General features: G+C 55.4%; 1 protein-coding gene and 1 long non-coding RNA gene across 4 annotated transcripts; both read right to left on the minus strand.

The window, feature by feature from the left end:
* Window positions 1-8,056: 8,056 nt before the first annotated feature.
* On the minus strand, window positions 8,057-10,412 carry LOC150067505 (uncharacterized). Of its 3 annotated transcripts, XR_016534627.1 has the most exons (3): window positions 9,959-10,412; window positions 8,733-8,847; window positions 8,057-8,471 (listed from the first exon to the last, which is right to left on the minus strand). It is a non-coding gene; the product is annotated as an uncharacterized LOC150067505 (long non-coding RNA). The 3 variants fall into 3 exon arrangements; XR_016534628.1 differs by lacking the exon at window positions 9,959-10,412 and having other exon boundaries at window positions 8,057-8,281; window positions 8,733-8,980; XR_016534626.1 differs by lacking the exon at window positions 9,959-10,412 and having other exon boundaries at window positions 8,733-8,980.
* Window positions 10,413-11,116: 704 nt separating this feature from the next.
* On the minus strand, window positions 11,117-21,404 carry Ift27 (intraflagellar transport 27). Its single transcript, XM_090328638.1, has 7 exons — window positions 21,164-21,404; window positions 17,874-17,953; window positions 17,229-17,288; window positions 16,491-16,550; window positions 15,757-15,874; window positions 14,609-14,718; window positions 11,117-11,329 (listed from the first exon to the last, which is right to left on the minus strand). The coding sequence occupies exons 1-7, from the start codon at window positions 21,195-21,197 to the stop codon at window positions 11,231-11,233; spliced, it is 561 nt and encodes a 186-aa protein (XP_090184764.1). The 5' UTR covers window positions 21,198-21,404; the 3' UTR covers window positions 11,117-11,230.
* Between the last annotated feature and the right edge of the window lie 495 nt (window positions 21,405-21,899).

Here is a 21,899-nt window from a genome sequence, read left to right on the forward strand (position 1 = left end):
TCAAGAGACACGAGAAAATCAACCCTGTCCTCATTAGCCCCTAGAAAGGGTAAAATTACTTGTGAACCTGGCCTTTGCTTGCCTGCTCGCAACGCTTTGTGTGCTGCTGATTCTAGACTATTCTGGAGGAAGCTCTGAGACACAGAATCAAGAAGAAAGGGAGAGAAAGAAGTGGACAACAGGGTCCCGCATGGGGCTAGGAGGAATTTTACGTATTTAAAAAAGAATTTCGTGTGTTAGAGGAAATTCTGTACACAGAGTTGTAGGAGGGATGAGGAAAACAGAAGGGAACCTTGTAAGAAGTACTGTTGCTCTGTCAGGGGACAGTGTCTCACGCCTGTAATCCTAGCCACTCAAGAGGCTGAGCTCTGAGGACTGTGGTTTGAAGCCACATGGGCAGGAGAACTTCGTGAGCCTCTTCTCTCCAATGACCCAGTAAAAAGCCGGAAGTGATCCTGTGGCAAAAAGGCTAAGGAAAAGGTGCCTATGGACCGGGAGTTTGGCCTAGTGGTTAAAGTGCTTGCCTAGCATGCACGAAGACCCGGGTTCGATTCCTCGGTACCACATACATAGAAAAAAGCCGGAAGTGGTGCTGAGGCTCAAGTGGTAGAGCTCTAGCCTTGAGAAAAAAATCCAGGGACAGTGCTCAGGCCCTGAGCCCAAGCCCAGGACTGACAAAAAAAAAAAAAGAGAATGTGCCTAGACCTGAGTTCCAGCCCCAGGCCCGACACCCCCTCCCCACCACACACACAATAGTTAGAAGTTTCTTCCCTGTGGGCAGAACAAAGGCAAAACTCTTGACTCTTCAGAGCAGAGGGTAAAATCTCACAGCTCCTCCGTGGGCCCGACTGCGTGAACACAGGGCTTCAGCCGCGTGGACCCTGGTTTCTGGCATGGGGTAGGGTGGGGCACAGCTGAGGTCAGTGTGTGAACTTCCCTTCTCTTCCCTCCCCGCCCCTCCCCTTCCCTTCCCTTCTCTTTCTTGTGCTGTACTGGAGCTTGAACTCAGCCTGGCCACTCTAACTTAGCTCTTTTGCTCCAAGCTAGAGCTCTACCACTCGAACCACAGCTCCACTTCCAGCTCTTTTGGTGATGAGTTAGCGATGACATTTCCTGCCTGGGCTGGCTTTGAACTATCGTCATTAGATGTCAGCCTCCTGAGCAGCTAGGATGGCAGGTGTCGGCCACCAGCATGGGGACCCTCCCTCTGTCTGAATGTGTCACTCCCTGCCTCCTCCCTCCCACTTCTCATGCATGGGCCTGCGTGAGAGGGAGCCTGGTGGGACTGGCAGAGAGCCCCTTGCCACTGTGTCTGGACCCTGGTGGATCTTTCTCACCCATGGGCTTTTTTGCAAATCTCCTTCAGGACACAGGCACAGTTGGTGGCAGCAAGGGGGACAGGAAGACAGTAGCCAGAAATGAGGACTGGCCAGATGCCCCCTGGGTGAGTGTGGAGGGGGGCAGGAGGACAGGAGAGGGGGACAGGAGGACAGGGGGCAGGGGAACAGCAGGATGGGCAGATGGGGGTGGGGATGGGGGCAGGGGCAGGGGGCAGGGGGGTGAGAAGTCAAGGGAACAGAGGAGGCTCTGTTCTCGTTGCTGTTTTGGACTCCGGCAGGCAGTGGAGCAGCTGCAGTTGGTTCCTGGCCTGATGTCTGGATCCTGAGCGCCGCCCTGGGCCATTCTGCAACTTCCCAGCCACTTTGCATGATTAAAAATGAACACTTTCATTTTGGTTAAGACTTAAGCATTTTTATTTATTTATTGCAGTGCTGGGATGGAACCCAGAGCCTGTGTGCTTGCCAGCCAAGTACTCCTCTCCTCTCTCTCTCTCGTGTATACATGCATGTGTGACTGCACATACATGTGTATGGATGTATGTATGCATGTTCAGATCCATGAACACGGGTGGTGTTAATTAAATGCTGAGCTGCCGGTGTGGCTCAAGTGGATGAGTGCGGACTGTGAGCAAGAAAGCTGAATAAGAGCACTAGGCCCTGAGTTCAAGCCCTGGTACAGACATCAAAAAGCCACAACAAAAAGCAAACTCCTAGAACTGTGTCTTATGCACCATGAACTTCTGAAAGTTTTTCCTCCAACTCGTGGCTTTCTCCTTGACCCCGAGGACAGGAGAATCAACTCACTGATTTGTACACAATGTGATTAACATCTCCAGGAAACCAAGTGACACTACAGCATGGCATGCCAGTGTGTGAACCTCCTAGGCCTATCTCATTTATTCTTCTCACAACTCCATGCTCCTTTATGCAGACTCCTGCCTCAGGGCCTTTGCACATGAGGGGCCTTGTTCTGTTAAAGTGATCTTTGGTATCATTCAAAGCCACCTCTTCTCTGGGGCCTCCTCCCTTTCCTTGAGTGACTTTGTCCTGTGTACCTCATATTGACTGAGACTCCACTCTGGACCACAGTCCATTAGACTGCAAGCCCCTTGAAGGCAGAGGAGCTCTTGCCTGTGTCCCGAGCTGGCCCAGGGCGTGGCCTGTAGCAGTTAGTTGCCCTGTTTGTTTGTTGGGGACAACAGGATCAATCTGACATGATCCAGGGGAGAACAACGCTTCCCCTGCAGGTCTTGGCTGGTGAGACAAGGCATCTTATTTGATCATTTATTTATATGCTATTTTCAACTAGGATTGGGGCAGCTGGAGATGAAAGGCAGAGATATGGAAGAAATAAGCCCAGCATCCCAAGCGTCTGCCCTCCCCTGGTTCTCCTTCTGAGTCCCTGTCCTCTGAGCAATGGTGCCCAGACCCTCCCCCTACACCCCGAGCAGCTCTAGGGGCCACTGCAACCTAAACATGTCAGTGGGGCCTTAGCCTCAGACTCCAAGGCCAGGCCACAGCTACTTCTGCATCCCGAGGTGCCAGGGGCTGGCTGACCTCAGGCCGGACAGCCTGGGGCTCTGGGCAGGCAGAGAACAGGGCTGGGAGAGTGGCTCTGAGACCTCGCCACAGCCTGGCCACTCCCAGTCCCCTTCCCAGGTTGAAGAAGCGATTGGGGAGTGGGGGGAGAGGAGACAAGGAAGAAGTAGGGAGGGGAGGGGAGGGGGGGCTGCTAAGACACAGGAAGGGGTGCAGGTGAACACCCCCAGGTGGGACTGCTGGGTTTCTGGGATCCTGCCTTCAAGATCAAAGACGCTCCAGGGCTGAGCCCAGGACTGCCTTCCTGCCCAGCATGGCATACGGGGCGTGGGCTCCACACTGCCGGGGCAACCTGGTCTTTCTTAGGACCATCCTGAATTTTGTCTCCAAATGGGCAATGCGACCTTCAGTGTACCTGGTTGGCCACCCACAGCCTCTTCTGGTGATTGGGCTTCCTGACAGTATGGCGGCCGTCTCTACGAAGCTGTGTCATCTCGTCAGTCTCGGGGAAGCAGGCCGGAGTCTGCCGGAGTCTGAATCACTGCCGTTGTCCCTACCGGCCATTCTGCTCCACTCCGTGCCATCACAGTTCCGCCCAGGCTCAAGAGAAGGGCAGCAGACATGGCACTTCCCTTTGGAGGTACTGAGGCTCAAACCCAGGTCAGGAAAGCCGGGCAAGCCCTCTACCATCTGGGCCATGCCCCAGTCCCTTTCTTTTTAATTTTGTTTTGATAGGGTCTCATGCTTTTGCCCACAACAGGTCAGGACCGAATGAAAACTGACCAGGGTGTGGCTGGGGGGGGGTTTACGCCACAAAGCTAATGGCGGGGTGGGGGGGCATATTCTTACCACCCAGTGGCTCCACCATCATCTGGGATGAAGGTTGGCAATCCATGTCTTGTAAATAAAGTTTTATTGAGACCCGGCCATGTCATCCAGTTATATTCTGTCAATGACTCTTTGGCACTGCAACGACAAGGCCAGAATGGCCTGGAGAATCTCAAATGTTCGTCTTCTGGTCTGTACAGTGAGAGTGTGCAGACCCTTGCTTTGGAAGGCTTATGAAAAGACAGCGGAGGACCCGAGGGAGGACTCTGTGATGGACAGGAACTGTCTCTGAGCTTCTTTTGCTCAAGGTTAGCACTTGAGTCACAGCACCACTTCTGGCCTTTTCTGAGCACGTGGCACTGAGGAATTGAACCCAGTGCATGCTAGGAAAGCACTCTACCGCTAAGCCACATTGCCAGCCCCACGTCTCATTCTTGCTGGCCACCTTTTGTTACTCTGCTGGCCTGTATGGCCCAGGCTGGAAGAACTGGGCCACTGCATGGGAGCTGGAGGACAAACACCCCAGCTTCCATGCCCCTTGAGGGGTAATTCCAGATATGCCCTGCCAACACTACCTCCTAGAGGCCCTGGCAATGAAGGCCTGGCAATAGGGTGACCCCCATTCACTGGATGCCCCTCTTTGTCACCTCCCCTTGGGGCCACTTTGATCCCCTCCTGAAGCGATTGCTTGTTTTGAACATCTGTCTGCCTGGAGAAACCAAAAGGAAAGTTACTTCAAAGTTGTCATTAACTAGGTGGGGAAACTGAGGCACGGTGGATTGAACGGAGAGGAAAGGTTGCACTGAGAGTTCTTTGAAAGGAAAACACTGTGTGAGCTGGTGGCAAGGACTCGGCAAGAGACTCAGCAGGGAAGGGCTGCTGACCCTCCGCTAGAGGCACCAGGCAGGTCAGCGGGTGTCCAGCATCAGGGCCCTTCTTCCTCCCCCCCTACATGCTCCTCTCTCTAAGGAGAAAACACCATTCCCACCCTCCCCATCCCACCTGCCCCTCTAAGGTCAGAGACCCCACACCCATCCTGGGATGTTGGGGAGGGTCTTTGCTGGGCGCAGGCTTCCTCTGCGGCCTGGCCTGGCCTGGTAATTGTGGCAGGCAGCCAGCTGGGCCTCTGACCTGCCTCCCAGGCCCGGGAGCAGCACATGGCTGGCCGGGTGCTGCCATTTCTGCCCCGGTGTCCTGCCTGAGCAGATGGTCTAGGAAGTGAGGGCCATCAAAAGGGGTCAGGAGGGTCTGCCAGTCACACCTTGCCTCCTCTGCCTCGCCTGGACTCAGCCACCCTTATCTGTTGTCACAGAGGGGCCTGGAGCCTCAACTGGCCAGGGGCACTGTGTCATCTGATGGTGGGGTGGAAGAGTGGGGGCTGGATGATGGATCTAGGGGCTCGGCGCAACAGTGGAGGGTGCAGGGGGAAGTGGCTTTTGGGGGGTGGGCCGGCCTGCAGTCGTGAGGAAGCCTCTGACTGCACACAAGACCCTCAGGGGTGTCTCACTGTGCAGCACCCAGAGATCCCTTCCTCAAGGTTCAGCTCTGAGCAGCACTCCATGACCTCCTTTACTCTCTTTGGGTGGGGACCCCACCTGTGTCTGGTGAGAAGGGGTGAAGGGAAGCCCCTGCGAGCGGCATGGGCTTCACCCACGCTGACTGGCCCCTGTGGTGCATCTAGCCCCCCGCCCCCTTTAGTTGTGTGGCCTTGGCCACCACACTCGTCACTTCACAGAGGAGACAGGGCCTGACAGACTCAGAGTCAAGTGACCCGTGTGAGGAGCCAGTGCTGTCACAGCACCCTGGTCTCCATTTCCCAGAGGTCACACAAGGCCCATGGATGGCAGCGGTGGGGGCAGGCAGAAGGGCTGCGCTCACGGACAGGCCCTCTCTTAATGAATCAGGAAACGGGCCCCCCAGTGCCCCCACCCCCGCCCTGATGTCCTGTCACTCTTCCTCATCCTCAGTCCTCCATTGTACCTCAGCGCAAGCTCACGCTGGGGCTGAAGCTTCTGGAGCAGGTCCTGGGCTCACTGCTGCCCTGGTACTCAGACCCTCAAGGCTCCCTGGGGCAATGGCTTTGCCCACTGCACAGGAGATAGTTTTATCTTTGCACGAATTCTTTCTGGGGTGTTTGTGGATTTGTTGGAGTAAATCTGAGAGGGAGAGTCCAAGGTGGGCGTGGCATCTCAGGGGCGCGTCCTGGGCGGCCAGAGCGCTATTCCCAGTGGGCGTGGCACACTGAGATCTCGAATCTAGACTGTTTTATCTACTCTTCTCAAGCTTGAAATAAAGTTTAGTATTTAAGCTACAGAAAGGAGAAAAAGGTGGGGGTGGGGGGGCGGAAGAAGTCAGGGTGGAGAAAGGAGGGAGGAGGAGGAGACGCAAGGAGCAAAGCAGGTCAGCTCTGTCCTCCTTTCCCTGCCTTGGGCCAGGCTCGGGATCAGCAAGCCATTGACCTTGGCCGGTCAGGTTCTGCAGCCCCGGGAAGAGTGGGGCTCCTGCATGGTGAGGGGGCCCCGTGGACCGGTGCCGAGGCTCCCAGCACAGCTGGGCTGCAGCAATTTAGTGTTGTTGTTGTTTTCTTTTTGCTGTCAGCCGTGGCAGCCTGCTCCCTATTTCTCTGGAAAGGCAGCTCCTAATTAGAATGGATCGAAGAGTCTTTGCTTTGACTTTGTTCTTGGCCTTGATTGCATTGCTGCTTTAGGACTTAATCTGTCTCCACCACCGGTGGAGGCTGTACCCCTGGACTCTACTGGCACCCCATTGCTCCAACAAGCTGACATCTGTTTGGGGTGCAGAGGGCTCCATGGGGCCGCCCTGCACCTCTCACCCCAGGCCTCTTTTCTGCACCCCTTTCTGTCAGCTCAATTCCCTTTCATTAGTAACTGCAGGCTGTCCAGGGAGCCACTTCCTGCTGGTTGGAGTGTGAATTGGTACCATTTTCTCTGGAGGGCGATTAAAACCTTAAAAGACTCCTAGGCTTTGACCTGGAAAGTCCCCGTGTCCATTTCCGTCCTGCAGAAATAACTGACAAGGCTCCGGATGAGGTACAGAGGGCAATGCTCAATCAGGAGCAATTCTTGAGCAACAGGTGGTGACCTGTGACCTATGATATGCCCGTTAGCTGACGATCATTTAAAAATGGTCCTGCAATAAACCAACTGGGAAGAAGCTCCAGGGAGACAGGAGTGGGGACTGCTTAGTATACGACCTGGGGACTGCCTATGTTGTTAGCAACAATTTGGCAACAGGTTTGTCAGTTCTTTGAGCCAGTCCTGGGGCTTGAATTCAGGGCTCACGCTCTTGCTTGTTTTTTGTTTTTTTTTGTTTTTTTTTTTTTTTACCTCAAAGCTTCTCCTTCTGGTTTTTTTTTTTTTTTTGGTGATTAACTGGCAATAAAGAGTCTCTGAGACTTTTCTGCCCAGGTTGGCATTGAACCATGATCCTTAGATCTCAGCCTCCTGAGTAGTAGGATTCCAGTGTCTGGCTCATGTTTGGCTTAACCCAGGGGGAAGAGCCATTTTGTTCCCTAGCTATGTCGGGTTATGTAAGGCCTGCAGAATCACTTGATTCACAGTGGGACAGATCTGGCTGGCTGCCTGCATTCGTTATTTTTGTAAGGCCCAAGAATTATGGTATAGGTATTCAAACAGAGAGCCTAGATGCTGGTGGCTTATGCTTGGCACTGTAGCCACACAGGAGGCCAGACGATTGCCATTCATGGCCAGGCTGGGCAGAATCCGCTTTCCATTAACCAGTAAAAAGCTGGGGCTGGAGGAAGAACTCAAGTGGTAGAGTGCTAGCTGAACAAGCAAACCAAACAAATATGAAGCCCTGAGTTCCAACCCCAGTACTGGCAAAATAAAAATGAAAAAGTCCAAATGGCCCCTGTGAGAGGAAAGGTTCTCATACTTCAAATTAGGAGCCAATACCCAGACACAGGACAGGACAAGCCCGCGGGCCCAAACCCCACAACTTCTCTTGTGCACGTGGTGGTGCTGTGCCGTCCTCTCTTGTGTATTTAAAAAAACGAGACACTCCCTATGATTATACAAGAATGTAGCAAGCCAGGTACCTGTGGCTCACGCCTGTAATCCCAGATACGCTGAAAACTGAGATCTGAGCATCACACTTCGAAGCCAGTGCAGGCAGACAAATCCTTGAGACGCTCATCTTCAGCTAACCATCAGAAAGTCCAAAGTGGAGATGTGACTCAAGTGGTAGAACACCAGCCTTGAGTGAAAAAGCTCGGGAACAGCACTCAGGAAAGCCCCACCATTGCTCCCCCCTCTCAAAAATCAATCCACAAGACATGCAGTCAGGAGAAAGAGAAGACGCACGGGAAGGACAGCTTCCTCTGATTGTTTTGGCTTTCAAAAATGCACTCCAGTACAGAGGTGGAGGGGGCAGGGCCACCTGCCTGCTGGGGTCCCTCGGCTGCCTGTGGCACTGGAACCATTTTCCGCTTTGCACCCTCTGTCCTTTTCATCTCTCCTTCCTTCTCTTCCTTTTCCTTGTATTCTTGCTTTCATGTCTCTTTTTACAATTAAGCATCCAATGCAGCACACTTCCTATAGAAAACGGGGACATGAGCTCTTGTGCACTGAGCATCCACTAGAAATGGTGCCTGGTGGAAGGTTGGACGTGGTGTAAAAAGCAGCCAGGCTGATGGCATTCTCTCGTGAAGCAGAAGACCACAGAGGCCAAGGGTGAGCTGCGATCTTCTCACAGGAAGCTGGCGTTTTCCCACGCCTGGATGACCTGGGAGAGGATCCCACACTGGCCCACGCTCCAGAGACCCACCAGGCTGAGCTCATGGCCCGGGGCCATTCCCCTCCACCCCCAAAGCCATTTCACAAAACAACAACGACAGAAAGCTCCACATTCCCCTCCCGGCACAGGTGACGTTTAGAAGCAGCTGGGTCACGATTTTCTCCTAATGCGTCTTGGGTGCTCTTGCCTTTTTAAGATGGAAAGGGGCTCTCCGCCAGGGTCCCGTTCGAATTCATCAGCTCTGCTTACCTGCTGAGAGGACAGCACGGGCAGTCCATCCCTCATTATCATGGGCCTGGAAACTTCCTCCTGGCACTATCATTTGTAACCTGAAGAAATCACTCTCACTCTCTGTTTTCTACCTCTGAAATAAAGGACAACACATTTAAAAAGTCAATTGGTGTTCTGGAATAAAGGATGTGTGTGTGTGTGTGTGTGTGTGTGTGTGTGTGTGTGTGTGTGTGTGTGTGTGTGTGTGATGAAAGGGAAACAGGGCCCAGGAGGTAGGCATTTTGTCCTCCTTTCTAGGACTCTTACCCCAGATGGTCATGTGGCCATCAGACTCCAGATGTCACTTTCCCCAGACTCCTTCCTGTCCACTTGATCCCATGCCCCCCACAACACTCCCCACTTAGCTTTCTGCACCGTCTGAAACGGCCTCAATGGTTTATCTGCTTGCAGCAGCAGTCTACTGAGTGACTTGTAACACAGTGAGCTCCAAAGCCAAGCCCTTTCTCCTCCCTTCCTCTTCCTATATGTGAGTGAGGAAGGATTGGTGTTTGAACTTGGGCTTTGCGTTAGCTAGGCAGGTGCTGTGTCGCCTGAGTCATCTTTCAAGTAGGGTCTCTCAGACCCCAATCCTAGCTCTGCCCCCCCCAGCAGCTAGGGTGACAGGCATGTACCAGGATACCCAGCTTGTTTAGTTGAGGTGGGAATTTTGCTCTTTATTCCAGCTCGACTTAAAACTGTGACCCTACAAATCTCCACTTTCTGAGTAGTTGGGACTGCAAGCTTGAGCTACAGTGCCCAACCCCCATTTTACTTTTTTCCCTAGTTGTTTTCATGCCAGGCTGCTGTGCCAATTCTTCCTTCCTGCTGGGTTTCCTATCAGGCTGATATGGTCCATCTGAGCCTCTCAGGCCTTTACAATTCAGACCTGCCTGTTCAAAAATGGAGTCTTTTATTCAAATCTCTGCTCCCCTCTTCTTTCTGGGGGGCCTTGGACCCCATCACTCCCCCTCCCCACATTACCAGTCTGGTTCTATGGGCTGAAATCTCTGAGGATTTGGGGTTGGACCTCCCCAGGGGACAGCCAGCATCCTTTTCAGTTCTGCCAGAGCCAGGCCCCTGCCCTTCTCCGGAGCAGGAGGCAGCTCTTTGCCTGGTTCTGGCTGGCTGGCCACAGGATTTCACTCCACATGAGTCTGTCAGAGCCCGCTGTTTGCCACCCGTTCCTCCTCTTTCCAGATACACACCTCAGCTTCCCTGCTGTGGGAACAGTGCCACCCGGGCATCCACACAGAGGGCCTGGGCCAGCCTCCTGCAGGGCTGCCTTTGCCCCCGCCTGTGGCGTGCACTGGCTCTGAAGCTCTGCCAGCGTCCAGTGGGGAAGTGTGGCACAGACCGTCTCTTCCTGGCAGTGTCTTGCTGCAGGATTCTCTGGGGGCTTCCTTGTGGAGTTGGGGGGGGGCAGGGACAGTGTCTGCAGCCAGAGATTCCCCACAGACAGGAAGGAGGAGCAGAGGGCCCAGGGTGCTCGCAGTGCCGCAGGGAGGAGTCTGCTCCTAACTCCTGGTCACTTCCCAAAGTGGTGCCTCTGTGTTCCTAGCCTAGTTTGGGGTCACAGAAAATGTCCCCTCTACCCAAGTTCCCTTGGCTATCTGCTGAAGACTGCATGACAGCGCGGGGTCCCCAGGGGAGTGGCTTTGTGCAGGATGTCCCACGCCTCAGGGACCCTGGAGACAGCCTGATCACCACCTCTGCAAACAGCAGGGCTGCCAGGGCTCCTGCCAAGCCTGAGTGGAGGCAGCAGGCAGGGCTGGGCCTGGATGCCCTGTGAAGCCTCATTTTTTTAAATTTGTGTTGGTACAAGGGCTTGAACTCGGGACCTTCTGCTCTTGATTAAGCTTTTCCCACTCACTGCTGGTATTCTACCACTTGAGCCATACTTCGACTTGAGGGCACGGCAAGGCTCCTGGAGGCACGGAAGCTGGGGAACTGGGTGCCCTAGGGAGGCGACAGCTCCAGGAGCCCTTGAGTCCCTGCCACTCGGTGCATCTTCAGCGAGGAGGACAGGATGAAAGCGGTGCTTACAAGATGAATCTGGCAGTGGGTGCGGGATGCAAAGCAGCAGAGCTGGGCGCAAAGCTGAGGCTGAGGCCACTGCAGAAAGCGGTCGACTGGGCTCTTTGCAGGGGAGGGGCTGGCTGGGTCCTGCCCGCCCTGGGGCCCTTCTGCACCCAGCCTGCAGGGTGGACAGGAGGTCCATCCATGAGCGGATGGGGGTGGTCAGGTGGTAGGGAGCATATACACAAGTCCCAGCTTCTTCCGGGCCAACGGTGCCGCTGGCACGGCAGTGAAGATGCAGAATGGAACCGGGGTGGCCGGGCCAAGGACAGGAGAGGTGCAGCTGCTGTGTGTTGTCCTCATTTTATTTACAGAGGTCAGGACGCACGGAGAGTGCAGAGACATCTCACCCTCGGGTGCCCTGGCAGGTCCCAGGACACTGTGGGCAGTCACTGGAGGCCTCACACCAGAGCATGGAAGCTGTCCACCTTCTCCCGGTACAGGTGGTGGAACTGCTTGGCCAGGCAGAGGAAAGGGGCTTCGTAGTTGTCCATCTCCTTCTGGAAGACAGTGAAAGCCTGGCTGGGACCCGTCCGTGAGAGCCACACCCACGCGGGATCCCTCACCCGGCCTTTGCCCAGACTTACAAGAAGAAACAGAGTCAGAGATTAAAGGAATGGGCAGACAGCCACAGACTGGGCAGAGCAGGGCCTGGCCCTCTATTACTGGGCCCCTTCCTCTACTGGGTGTGGCACAATGTTCAAAGGAGACCCCTTCTTGGCTCAGCTGACAGATAAATTGGCCTCACCCTACCTGGAAGGCAGGGGTGAAGAAGGGGAGCCAGGAGCAGGGAGAACAACGTGATACTAAAGGGGGGTGCCTCCCTCATTCCCTGCCAGTGCGAGGTGTCAAGAGGTACCAGGTCCAGGCAGCCCAGGCTGGGAGGCCAGGGGTGTTTTGAAGTCCAACCAGGAGCCGACACCACGGTTAGCCACCGTTCCCTTACTCTGAGCTCTCCAGGGAGCTTTTCATTTGGGGAGAGGGGGTGTGGAGAGAGTCCTGGGGTTTGAACTCCTGGCCACTCTTTCTTATCTTTTATACTTAAGGTTGGTGCTCTGCTACTTAAACCACAGCTCCACTTCTGGCTTGTACTGCTAATCGGAGGTAAGATTCCTTTGGATGTCTGCCTAGTGGGCTTCCAACCGTGATCCTCAGATCTCAGCCTCCTGAGCAGTTAGGATTATAGGAGTGAACCGCTAGGACAGCCAGGGGCCTGGGGCCTCCTTCTATATGGCTGTCCTTCCTGCCACTTGAGACCCTTCTTGGCTTTAGCTAAGAGGCCGGAGGCTCAGCTTCCTAGAAACTTTTTGGTCCTTCCTTCGTCTTCTTGAAGACAGGGTCTTGCTACGTGAGCCAGGCTCTGACGTGGAGTGTGTGATCCCATGTGAGCCTCGCAAGAGCTGGGATGCCAGGCAATGACTACCACACCGGCTGCCTGTCTTCAGAGGTTGGCACAGAGCTCCCCACAGTCCTGACAGTGGGTACCTGGAGGCGTCACTGCTCAGCACATGCTGAGCCGCTGGCCGAGCGAGGCGCACCCCAGGGCAGAGGCTAGGAAGTGTCCCCGTGGACCGGGAGCCACGGAAACATCATGTGCAGCGGCTGCATGTCACAGATGAGTGGTCCAGGGCCCAGCAGATGCAGAGCAGCGGGCGGGTGAGGAGCCCAGCCTGCTCCAGACGCCTCGGCATGAACACCCAGCAAAAGGAGTAAGGCATTCAAGGCGGGTAAGGCCTCAACAGATACCCTGGGCGCTCCTGAAATGGATGGAAATGGAGCCACGTTTCCCACACTCCTGCACATGGCAGGAGTCCTTTTGTCAAGTGACTAATCATAATCTCACTTACATAGTCTGGATGCAGATAGACGAGGTCTATTTAAAGCAAATGTTCCTTATAGCGAGCCCAGATTAGCCCTCAATCTGGCTTAGAATTCTGGCCCCAAGAGTCCTAAGGTAGTTAACTAGATAATGGGTGGCTGGCAATAGAAGGTAGAGAGAAGGGACTATAATTCCCTAGGGGGAAGAAAGTGAGACCCTCTCTCGAAAACGTGCCGTGAGAGAGTGGTGGTTCATGCCCAGGTACAGGGGAGGTAGAGAAGGAAAGAGCACGAAGGCCTGGGGCCAGCACAGATGAAAGCTGTAGATTCTCTGAGTAACAAATGAAAGCAAAGAGGGCTAGGAGTTGTGGCTCAAGCGCACAAGCTCGAGGCCCTCAGTTCAAACCCCAGTCACCCCCAAACAAACAAAATGCTATCATGGGCAAAATACCTACCACGCAGTGGGCCCCCCACAAATGTGACCGGGCCACTAGAAGGCGGGGGCAGTCACGCCCAGGGAATGAACTGAATGCTTTTAGATTTGATACTGTCTCAACACAGTGGTCACCAGTGGATTTCATCTTTTTGTTTTCACTTTTGTTGAAAGACAATCTTGTGTGTGTGTTGGCCTGAAAAGGTCAAACACCGAGGGGCGTGAGGAAGCCTGAGGACCACCAAGGCCCCTCCTTTGGGCTCTGCATTTAGGAAACGAGCGAGTCAAAGATGCCCGGCACTGCGGCTTGGCTGCATCTCTGACAGCATTTGGTTATATTTCCTTTTTAATTACAGCTTTCTTCACCAAGCTGCTGCTAGCACCAACTCATGGGGGACTAGTTAAACTCGCAGTCAGTACTGAGTGCCGAGCCGGGCTCCTCCAGCGCCATTTATCTCTGCCCACTGCAGCATCTGAGGAGAACAGAGCGCGCAGCGGGGCTCTGGGTGACGAGACTGGGGGCAGGGGGGATGGGGGGGCCTCTGCATTTCTGAGGCTGGAGACAAGGGGCCATTTGGGGGAGGGGCCCATTTCACCAGTGGGAAAGGAGGACGAGGGGTCAGGGGGCCCTCGAGAGTTGTGAGCGTCCACCCCCAAGGCGGGCTTGCCCTGGGTGGGCTACACGGACGGGGAAGGCCCTGCCCGGCACACACACTCTTAATTTGAACTTCATTAATTTCACATTTGTGACCCTGGGGCCAGAGTCACGGGTGGCATGTATCTCTGTAATAACCATAAAAGCAAGCTACTGGGGAGGCATCTGTACTCAGACAGCTGACGTTTCCTGTGTGCTGTGCTGGGCACCAGACATGGCTAAGTGTTCTTTCTCCTCCCTCCCTAGCTAGCGCTCAGCCAGGCGCATGTCTTACTTTCCCAGCCTGCAGGGGGCGCACGAGGCGCCAGCTGTCAATCACAAGCCAGGGGCTGCAGCTACTTCTGGCTCAGGGGCCCTCAGAGGGAGGAGCCCCAGCGCTGACCCCTGTTCCCACAAAGCCAGGCTCACACCGGGCACCTGATGTGCCTAATGTGGGGGCGCTGGCTGCAGGAGGCTGCAAGTCCAGAACCCCCAACACAGGAGGGTTCCATGGTGTAGGGCAACCCAGATCATGATGGGAGTATGACACTGGGCTCATGCTCAAGTGCTCTGAGTACTTTATGACTTGGGAGCCCCGGGGGCTAAAGCAGGGAGGAAAAGAAGAACCAGGAAGCTACTGATTGCTGAGGGTGCCTGGGTCACCCCTAAAATACCACCGGGCCCACACTACCTCCAACCCCCACAGCTCCTGATGGAGGTGCGGCTGTCCCCTGGGCAGACCGCCTACTGCTTCCTTCAGTCTTGCTCTGCTGAGTGGAGATCTGGAGCTGGAAGGTCAGCGCCAGCTCCAAAGTGACTCTGCCAAGCCGTCTGGCATGTGTGAGGTCACCCGAGGGCCCGTTCTCAGACACCCGCTCCAGCTGGGGTACTCACCACGGATGTTTCAAACCATTCCAGCCCTTGGCCGAGTGCCCACGACCGCGCCTGGTCTGTGTCCACCTCACGTCTGCTGGCCAGGTCCGTCTTATTCCCCACCAAGACCCCTGCTCAGAAGAGAGAGCGAGAGCTACAGCACTGCACTGACCAGCAGCAGGCCGGGAAGGTGGCTGGCAGTGGACAGGAGCCAACTCACTATTCCTGATTTGGTGGGGAGGACTGGGAGGGCTGGGGTCTCTCCAGCTGCTCTCCAAGGGCCACAGAGGACAGGAGGGCTTACCCATTTGTCAACGGGCAGCTTTCCCGGGGCTTCAGGCACATCTGAAGCTCCCTTGTGAGGGCTACGATTTCTGTGAACATTTGTAGCTAATTCCTAGCACATGGAACAAACTTACAAAATGGTCATTAGTGCTAATCTCAGGGCTGGGATCAGAGTCAGGGACGAGGAGGTAAGCTGGCTGAGACCAGCTGCATGGGCTGTGGCGAATAGCTCAGCCTGTCTCTGGAGACTGCCTTCTTCTTCTGCTAATGAGGATTTGTTGATCTCACACAGGGATGAAAAATAAACCGATTGAAAGCATTCAGGGTTGACTTCATGCCTTGAACCCCCCACACAGGAGAAAACGAGGCTCTTCCAAGGAGCTTTCTGGAAATATCAACCATGTTACAGAACCCTGTCTTCGTGTCATGGTCTCACCACAGCCCCGCCAGTGGCCTGGTTCCTACTGTACCAACTGGGCTGGGATTTCACTGCACGGCCAGCCCAGGGCACAGCCGGGCCTGGGGCCCAGCAGCTCACACCTGCAATCCTAACCTCCCAGGAGGCTGAGATCTGAAGATTGTGGTTCCAAACCAGCCTGGGCAGGAACGTGTGTGAGACTCTTAGCCCCAATCAGCCAGTAAAAGGCTGGAAAATAGAACTATGGCCCGTGGTAGAGCGTGCCAGCCTGAGTGAAAAAGTAGGGGATGGCACCCAAGCCCTCAGTTCAAGTCCTAGAAATAGCAAGTGCACACACGCGTGCAGACATGCATGCACACACACACACACACACACATGGGTGCATGCACACACATGCACACACGCACACTCAAGCAGAGCCAGGGCTCTGGTGTGTGTGTGCATGTGTGTGGTGAGGCCCTCCTACCTGGGAGTGTGATGCCTGGAATCTGGGACCGGGCCTTCTCCAGCCACTTGGCACAGTTGCTGAAGGATGTCTGGCTGGTCACATCATAGACCAGGCACAGGACGTTGGGGCTCTCCCACTGTGTAGGGGCAGAGGACACGTCAGGAGCATGCAACAGACTCCTTCCTGCTGCACTCTGAGCAAGGGACATCTGGCTTCTGGGTAAGGGATCGGAAAGATCACCCCAGAGACGCTTGGTGGCCAGGCTGAGTGCGGGCAGGGGGTGTGCAGGAGGCTCCTGTCTAGGCCAGCACTGGGCTGGGGCTTTCGGGGTATCCATGTGGAGGTCTTTCTGGATTGTCCTACTTTGTTGCTCAGAGAGGGCAGCTGGCTGGCTTCGGAGCAGCCAGCGGGGGGACCTGAGGCTACACTCGTGCCACGATGAAACCGCAAACCCTGGAGATAGCCCATCCACCATGGTGAAACCCCAGTCCTCAGCTCTGGGAAGGAAGCCATTTCTATAGAATGTGGCTGCTCTTTGAAAGGAAGAGAAGGCTCTGGAGACTGGGGTCATCTCATAAGCTCTCTGGTTACGGAGTAAGCCTGTGGAAGGCCCACTGGTGGGACGGGACAGTGGCTGGTGGGCACTGCGGAGAAGTGCCCACAGCACATCGGGGAGAGGGGTGTGGCAGGAGGAGAACCCGGGTCACTTGTGAGGGATGGGGCAGGGGTTATGACAGGAGCTCACTACTTGCCAATTTGTCCAACATTTCAGAAAACATCTCCTTGCCAGCGGAGTCAAATATGAAGAGCTCCTGGAGAGAGAAGCAGGTTTGAGGAGAGCGTGGGGAGGGGGCCTCACTGCTCCTAACCCCGACTACCCAGGAAGAGGCTGACACCCCACCTGCAGAACAGAATACTACATGGCAGAGACAGGCAGCTCTCCATTCCAGAAGGTCCGTCTGTGCTTTGTTCACCAAATCGGTTTTCCAGTCTTAACAGATCTTTGGAAAGGTGGACCCTGAGAGGCAGCTGAAGACATTCTGTCCTCATCTGGGGATGCTAAGTCAGGTGTGAATCAGGGGCCCCACAGTGCTCCTTCTCACCAGGACCAGCCTTCCCTAGCTCTGGGAAGCCCCAGGCTACACCGAAGGGCCCCGCCCCCGCCCTCCTCCAGGGGCCCTTCTGACATGGACACTGAAAGGCCAGCTTCTGAGCCAGGCCACACGGCAGTGTCCACGTCTGCCCTGCATGCTGGCGGCCTTTCCTCACCTTCCACCCCACCCCACCCCGTCCTTGCTCATGGACTCTGGGTCTGCCTCACCAGAGAAGGCCACACACAGTACCCCAAATGTCAAGGTTAAGAGCTCCCCATTTGCAGAGAGGGGAATCATTTCTCCTTAACTCCACTGGATCCCCACTGTGTCCCCAAAGCTCAGACCACCTAGGCCTGGGCCTTCCCGAGAGAGACCCAGGCCCAAGGAGCAGCTTACCACACTGTCACCCGTGTCAGGAACTGGCACCGTCTTCACCACCAGATCCACCCCTGTAGTCTGTGGGGATACGAGGGGCACTGGTGTGAGGGGCTGCAGAGGGGGAGACCCTGGCTCTGTTGGGTACCCCAAGCCTTAGGGCGTATGCTGGGACAAAACCGTACAAGACAGAGGCCTTCCTGGTGACCACATGGTGTCCCCTCATCTGGCATCTGGGTGTTTTCTGGGAATTCAGCAAAGCCCTTCCCTCAGGGCGAGCCCACTTTTTTATTTTTGGTGCCGGCCCAGGGGCTTGAACTCAGGGCACAGGCACTGGCCTTCAGCTTTCTCACTCAAGGCCAGTGTTCTACCACTTGAGCCACAGTGCTTTGGGGTAGCTATTTGGTTGTTCATCGGAGATAAAAGTCTCATGGACTCTGCTGTCCAGGCTGGCTTCCCACTGTGATCCTCAGCTCTCAGACTCCTGAGAAGTGAGCCACGGGTGCCTGGCTCCCCACTCCTTTTTAAGCCAGGTGTGGAGAAACCTTTTCCTGCCAAAGGCTATAACAATAATCAAAGGCCACACAACACTGTCAGTACTAGCGGAAGTCCGGGCAGAAGATGGGCACCTATGCCCACCCTGTCATTTCCCAGCCCGCAGCTCACCAGGGTGTAGTTCTTCTGGAAATGTGCCCCATCACTGCGGAAGATCTGTGCCAGGGCCGTCTTGCCCACCGTCGGGTCTCCTGGGGTCAGAGCAGAAGAAACACCTCAGTTTGGAGCCATCCAACTTGGGAACCACCTGCCCCAGGGCAGTGGTCTAGAAACCAAAACCAGTGAGGGTTCAAAGCAGCTTTTCCAGATCCAGGGAGGTGGCAGGCAGCCATCTTCAAAGTTCAAAAGGCCAGAGCACATCCTGACATGGCCCAAACTCCTTTCACCCAAAGAAGGACCCAGAAGGGAGCAGAGGCTCAAGAGGGCCCCGGAGTCCCCCCAAAATAAGCCACAATAAGACACATCCCTTGGAGGAACCTGTCATCTGACACTAGAAGTTACTATTGAGTCTTGAGGGGACAGAGATGGGCTGGGCTGGCTGGAGGCCTTGCCTGGCTGAGCCCCGTGTTGGAACAGTCAACAGGTATCTGTCTGCATTCAGGGGACTTCACCTCAAGAAAGCCACAGCCAAGTAGCATGGTCTGTCTCCATCGTAGGGCCTCACCTGGTTTGTCTCACACTTCCTGAGTGTGCTGCTTCCCCTTGCCAGCTCCAGAGACTGGCACCTCAGAGCTAAAGATCTGCCAGGTGCCAGTGGCTGCAATCCTAACTACACAGGAGGCTGAGAGCGGGGGATCGTGGTTCAAAGTCAACCAAAAAGTTGGGAATGGAGGAGTGAAGTCTCCCATCCAAGTACTACCCAGGCCCGACCCTGCTTAGCTTCCAAGATCAGACAAGATCGGGCACGTCCAGGGTGGTATGGCTGTAGATTTGGGTGTGGAGTCTTCCTTTGATCTCACCCCATCGTCCTGCCCGGTGCCCCCACAACACATTTTCTGTGATTACTTGGTCTGAGGAGGGGTCCCTGCTTTGCTCCCCTTTTCACCAATCAACCGCTGCTCCATGTATGACTTCTCATCCGCTGCTCTGTTCGTGACTCCATTTTTACTTTTCCCACCTATAATTTTCTCTTGTGAGACAATTGCTTGGCTATAGGCGGTATTTCATTGTGTATGACTCCTCCAGGCTGGCGCTGTGCTGTTTGGCCCAGTTCCCACCTCCCCCCTGGACTCTGACATGTGTGCTCAGGAGAGGCTGTGTGTGTGTGTGTGTGTGTGTGTGTGTGTGTTTAATTGGAGATAAAGAGTCTTCTGAACTTTCCTGTCCAGGCTTTGAACTGTGATCTTGGATCTCAGCCTCCTTAGTAGCTAGGATTACAGGGGTGAGCAACCAGCTGTGGTTTCTCCTTTCAAGACAACTCCTTACCACCTTGTGACACAAGACTTGGGCCCCCTGGACTGGCTCACAGCTACCTCTTTCCACGCTGGCCACTCTGGCCAACAAAGTCCATCAGCTTCTCTCTGTGCCACTAGAGGGCTCCCTTCCCTCTTGTCTCTTCCCTGGGTGTCCATTACAATCCTGCTGCTGGTGTGAGATCTGAACTCAGAACCGCTCGGCAGTGTGGCACATCTAGTATTATCCTGGTATGCACAGATTCAGTGTGGTCCAGAACCCCAGGAGACTCGGAAGCCAGCTCTACCACTCACTGGCTGTGCGGCATAGGTCAGTTACTTAATCTCTCTGGGCCGGGTTATTACATGTACAAAACAGTAGCAAAACAGATCCCACTCCCTGCAATAGGGGCCTCTGAGATACTATGTGAAGTGCCAGGTACAACCATGGCTGATTTGCTTCTTAAGTAGACCACAGACAAATGCCCACCATGGAGCAGCAGCTGGACACAGGGAACTCTCTGCAATGTGGCGCCTGAGAGGCGCTGTGACGCGTGGTGGTCACATTCTAGCTTGTCACACATATGGAGTGTGGGCGGTGCTGACTCATCTGAGCACCGCCCTCAGCCTGGCACAGGGAATCACAAATAGTAGATGCTCAATAAACAAACACACGTGTCCCTGGACATCAGGTCCCCCGATGATGAGTTCTGTCATGGAGAGCAAAACTGTGGGCCTCCAAGGGGTGAGAGCAATCAAAACTAGCAAGTGTACACGTGTGTGCGCACGTGCGTTCACATGTGGTTCTCTGGGCTGGACTCTTTCTAGAGACTTCCAATGAGAGATTCCCTCGAGGCTTAAAAAGGAGGCTGAGGATGGAGGTGGAGGGCCAGGCTAGAGGCCTGGCACCTCTGACAGAGGGGCAAGTGGCAAGTGTCCGGAAGGGTTGGGGGAAAGAACAGCAAAAGGTGTGAGGCTCAACAGATGTTCCAGCTGTGTGACCAGGACAAGTGTCCACCACTCTGGGCCTCATCTGCCCGTGGGAATGACTGTAACAACCCCAGACAGAGCCACGGCCTGTCCCACTGTGGCACTGGCAATCTGAAGTGCCAGGAGGCAGCTCCATGACACAGGCTGAACTAAAAAGGAAACGAGAGGAAGAGCTGGCAGACAGAGAAGCCCACTTGAGTGAAAATGGAACTTTGGGAAATGCAACAAGTGGGAAGAAGAGCGTGCAGAATCCGGTGACAGAACCCAGCGCCGTGCAATCCATCTTTCCAGAGCCTTCATTTCTTCTGCTTTATGGAGACAAGTTACTGATGTCTGCCCTCTTTTCTGCATGACCCTTTCTTTTTTAAACTAGAACACTCACTATAAGTACCATCTCTACTCCCAGTCTGTGCGACAGGAATGAAAACAAAGGAAGACTCCACACCCAAGTCTACAGCCATACCACCCTGGACGTGCCCGATCTTGTCTGATCTTGGAAGCTAAGCAGGGTCGGGCCTGGGTAGTACTTGGATGGGAGACTTCACTCCTCCATTCCCAACTTTTTGGTTGACTTTGAACCACGATCCCCCGCTCTCTGCCTCCCAACTAGCTGGGATGACTGGTACGGACCAGCACACGCAGACCTCATTCTACAGGCGTGTTCTGGCTGTTGTGATTGGGTGTTGGGTAGGCCTCTCTGGGAAGACCGGGTGCTGACATCCCCTAGACAACGGGCACTGCCGTAACCTGGGTCTCCAACAAGACAGGGGCCCCCGGAGCTCACGTCCATCAACCCCTCTTCCTGCGTCTACCACCAGCGGGGGCTGATCCGGCACTGACTCCTTAGAGGCTGGGGCCTAACTCGGGTCCCGCAGGCGACGCGGCCGGTGCGCTTCGGGGCTCAGGCCCGGCTGCGGCGGGGGCGCCGAGGAAGCGCGTTCTTCCCGCCCGGGGACCTAGCTCCGGGGCTGGGCAGCAGCTCGCCGGCGGGAAAGCAGGGCCGCCCAACTCCAGACTCACCGGCCAGGAGGCATTTGGCCGCCAGCTTCACCATGGCAACCGGACACGGCCCGGCCCGGGGCGGCGCTGCAGGCTGGGCCCCGCAGGGATGCAGAACCCCCGCCCCGATCGACCGCGGCGACGACGGATCCCTGGCCCGCCGTGGGTCGGAGCCCTACCGACTGGGAAGCTGGAAAGGAACAACCCGAACAAGCCTGCGGTCCCGGCGCTCAAAGCGCCCCGCCAGACACACAAGCAAGCCTTGCCCTGCCCCTCCCTCCCGCCGCAACTCAATTGGCTACTTCGCAAAGCTCCCACCCACCGCAGGCAGGCGTAGACCTATTAGGATCAAGGGGCGGGACTAATAGCCGGTCCAGCGAGACAATTCGTAACCGTATCTGCTTTTCAATGTCACCCCGCTTGGCAAATGGTTTGGGCTGATGTCAATCACTTCCATCTCCCGCCCCCCACCTCCTCGGGAGCATCCTCGGGGAGGGAGAGAAGGAGCAGCTCCGCGCGAGGCGCTGTTGAAAGAAGCCTTCTGATTGGCCAGAGGATGGCTTGGCTCATCTTCGAGAGGAATGGGGATTGGACAAACCGCTTACTTGTCTCCTGGAAATGGGTTCGCCCACGAACTGCAGGGGGACGGGGGAGGGGGCGGGGGGAGGGACGCCAGGGGAGGCGTTCCGGGAAGTCTAGCGCGGCGCCTGCGCATTAGACGAAGTCGCTGTGGCGGGAACTGCAGGATCCTGCTTTC

Source organism: Megascapheus bottae, chromosome 2 (genome assembly GCF_031878675.1).
Source record: "Megascapheus bottae isolate mThoBot1 chromosome 2, mThoBot2.hap1, whole genome shotgun sequence".
In the NCBI taxonomy this organism is placed as follows: domain Eukaryota; kingdom Metazoa; phylum Chordata; class Mammalia; order Rodentia; family Geomyidae; genus Megascapheus; species Megascapheus bottae.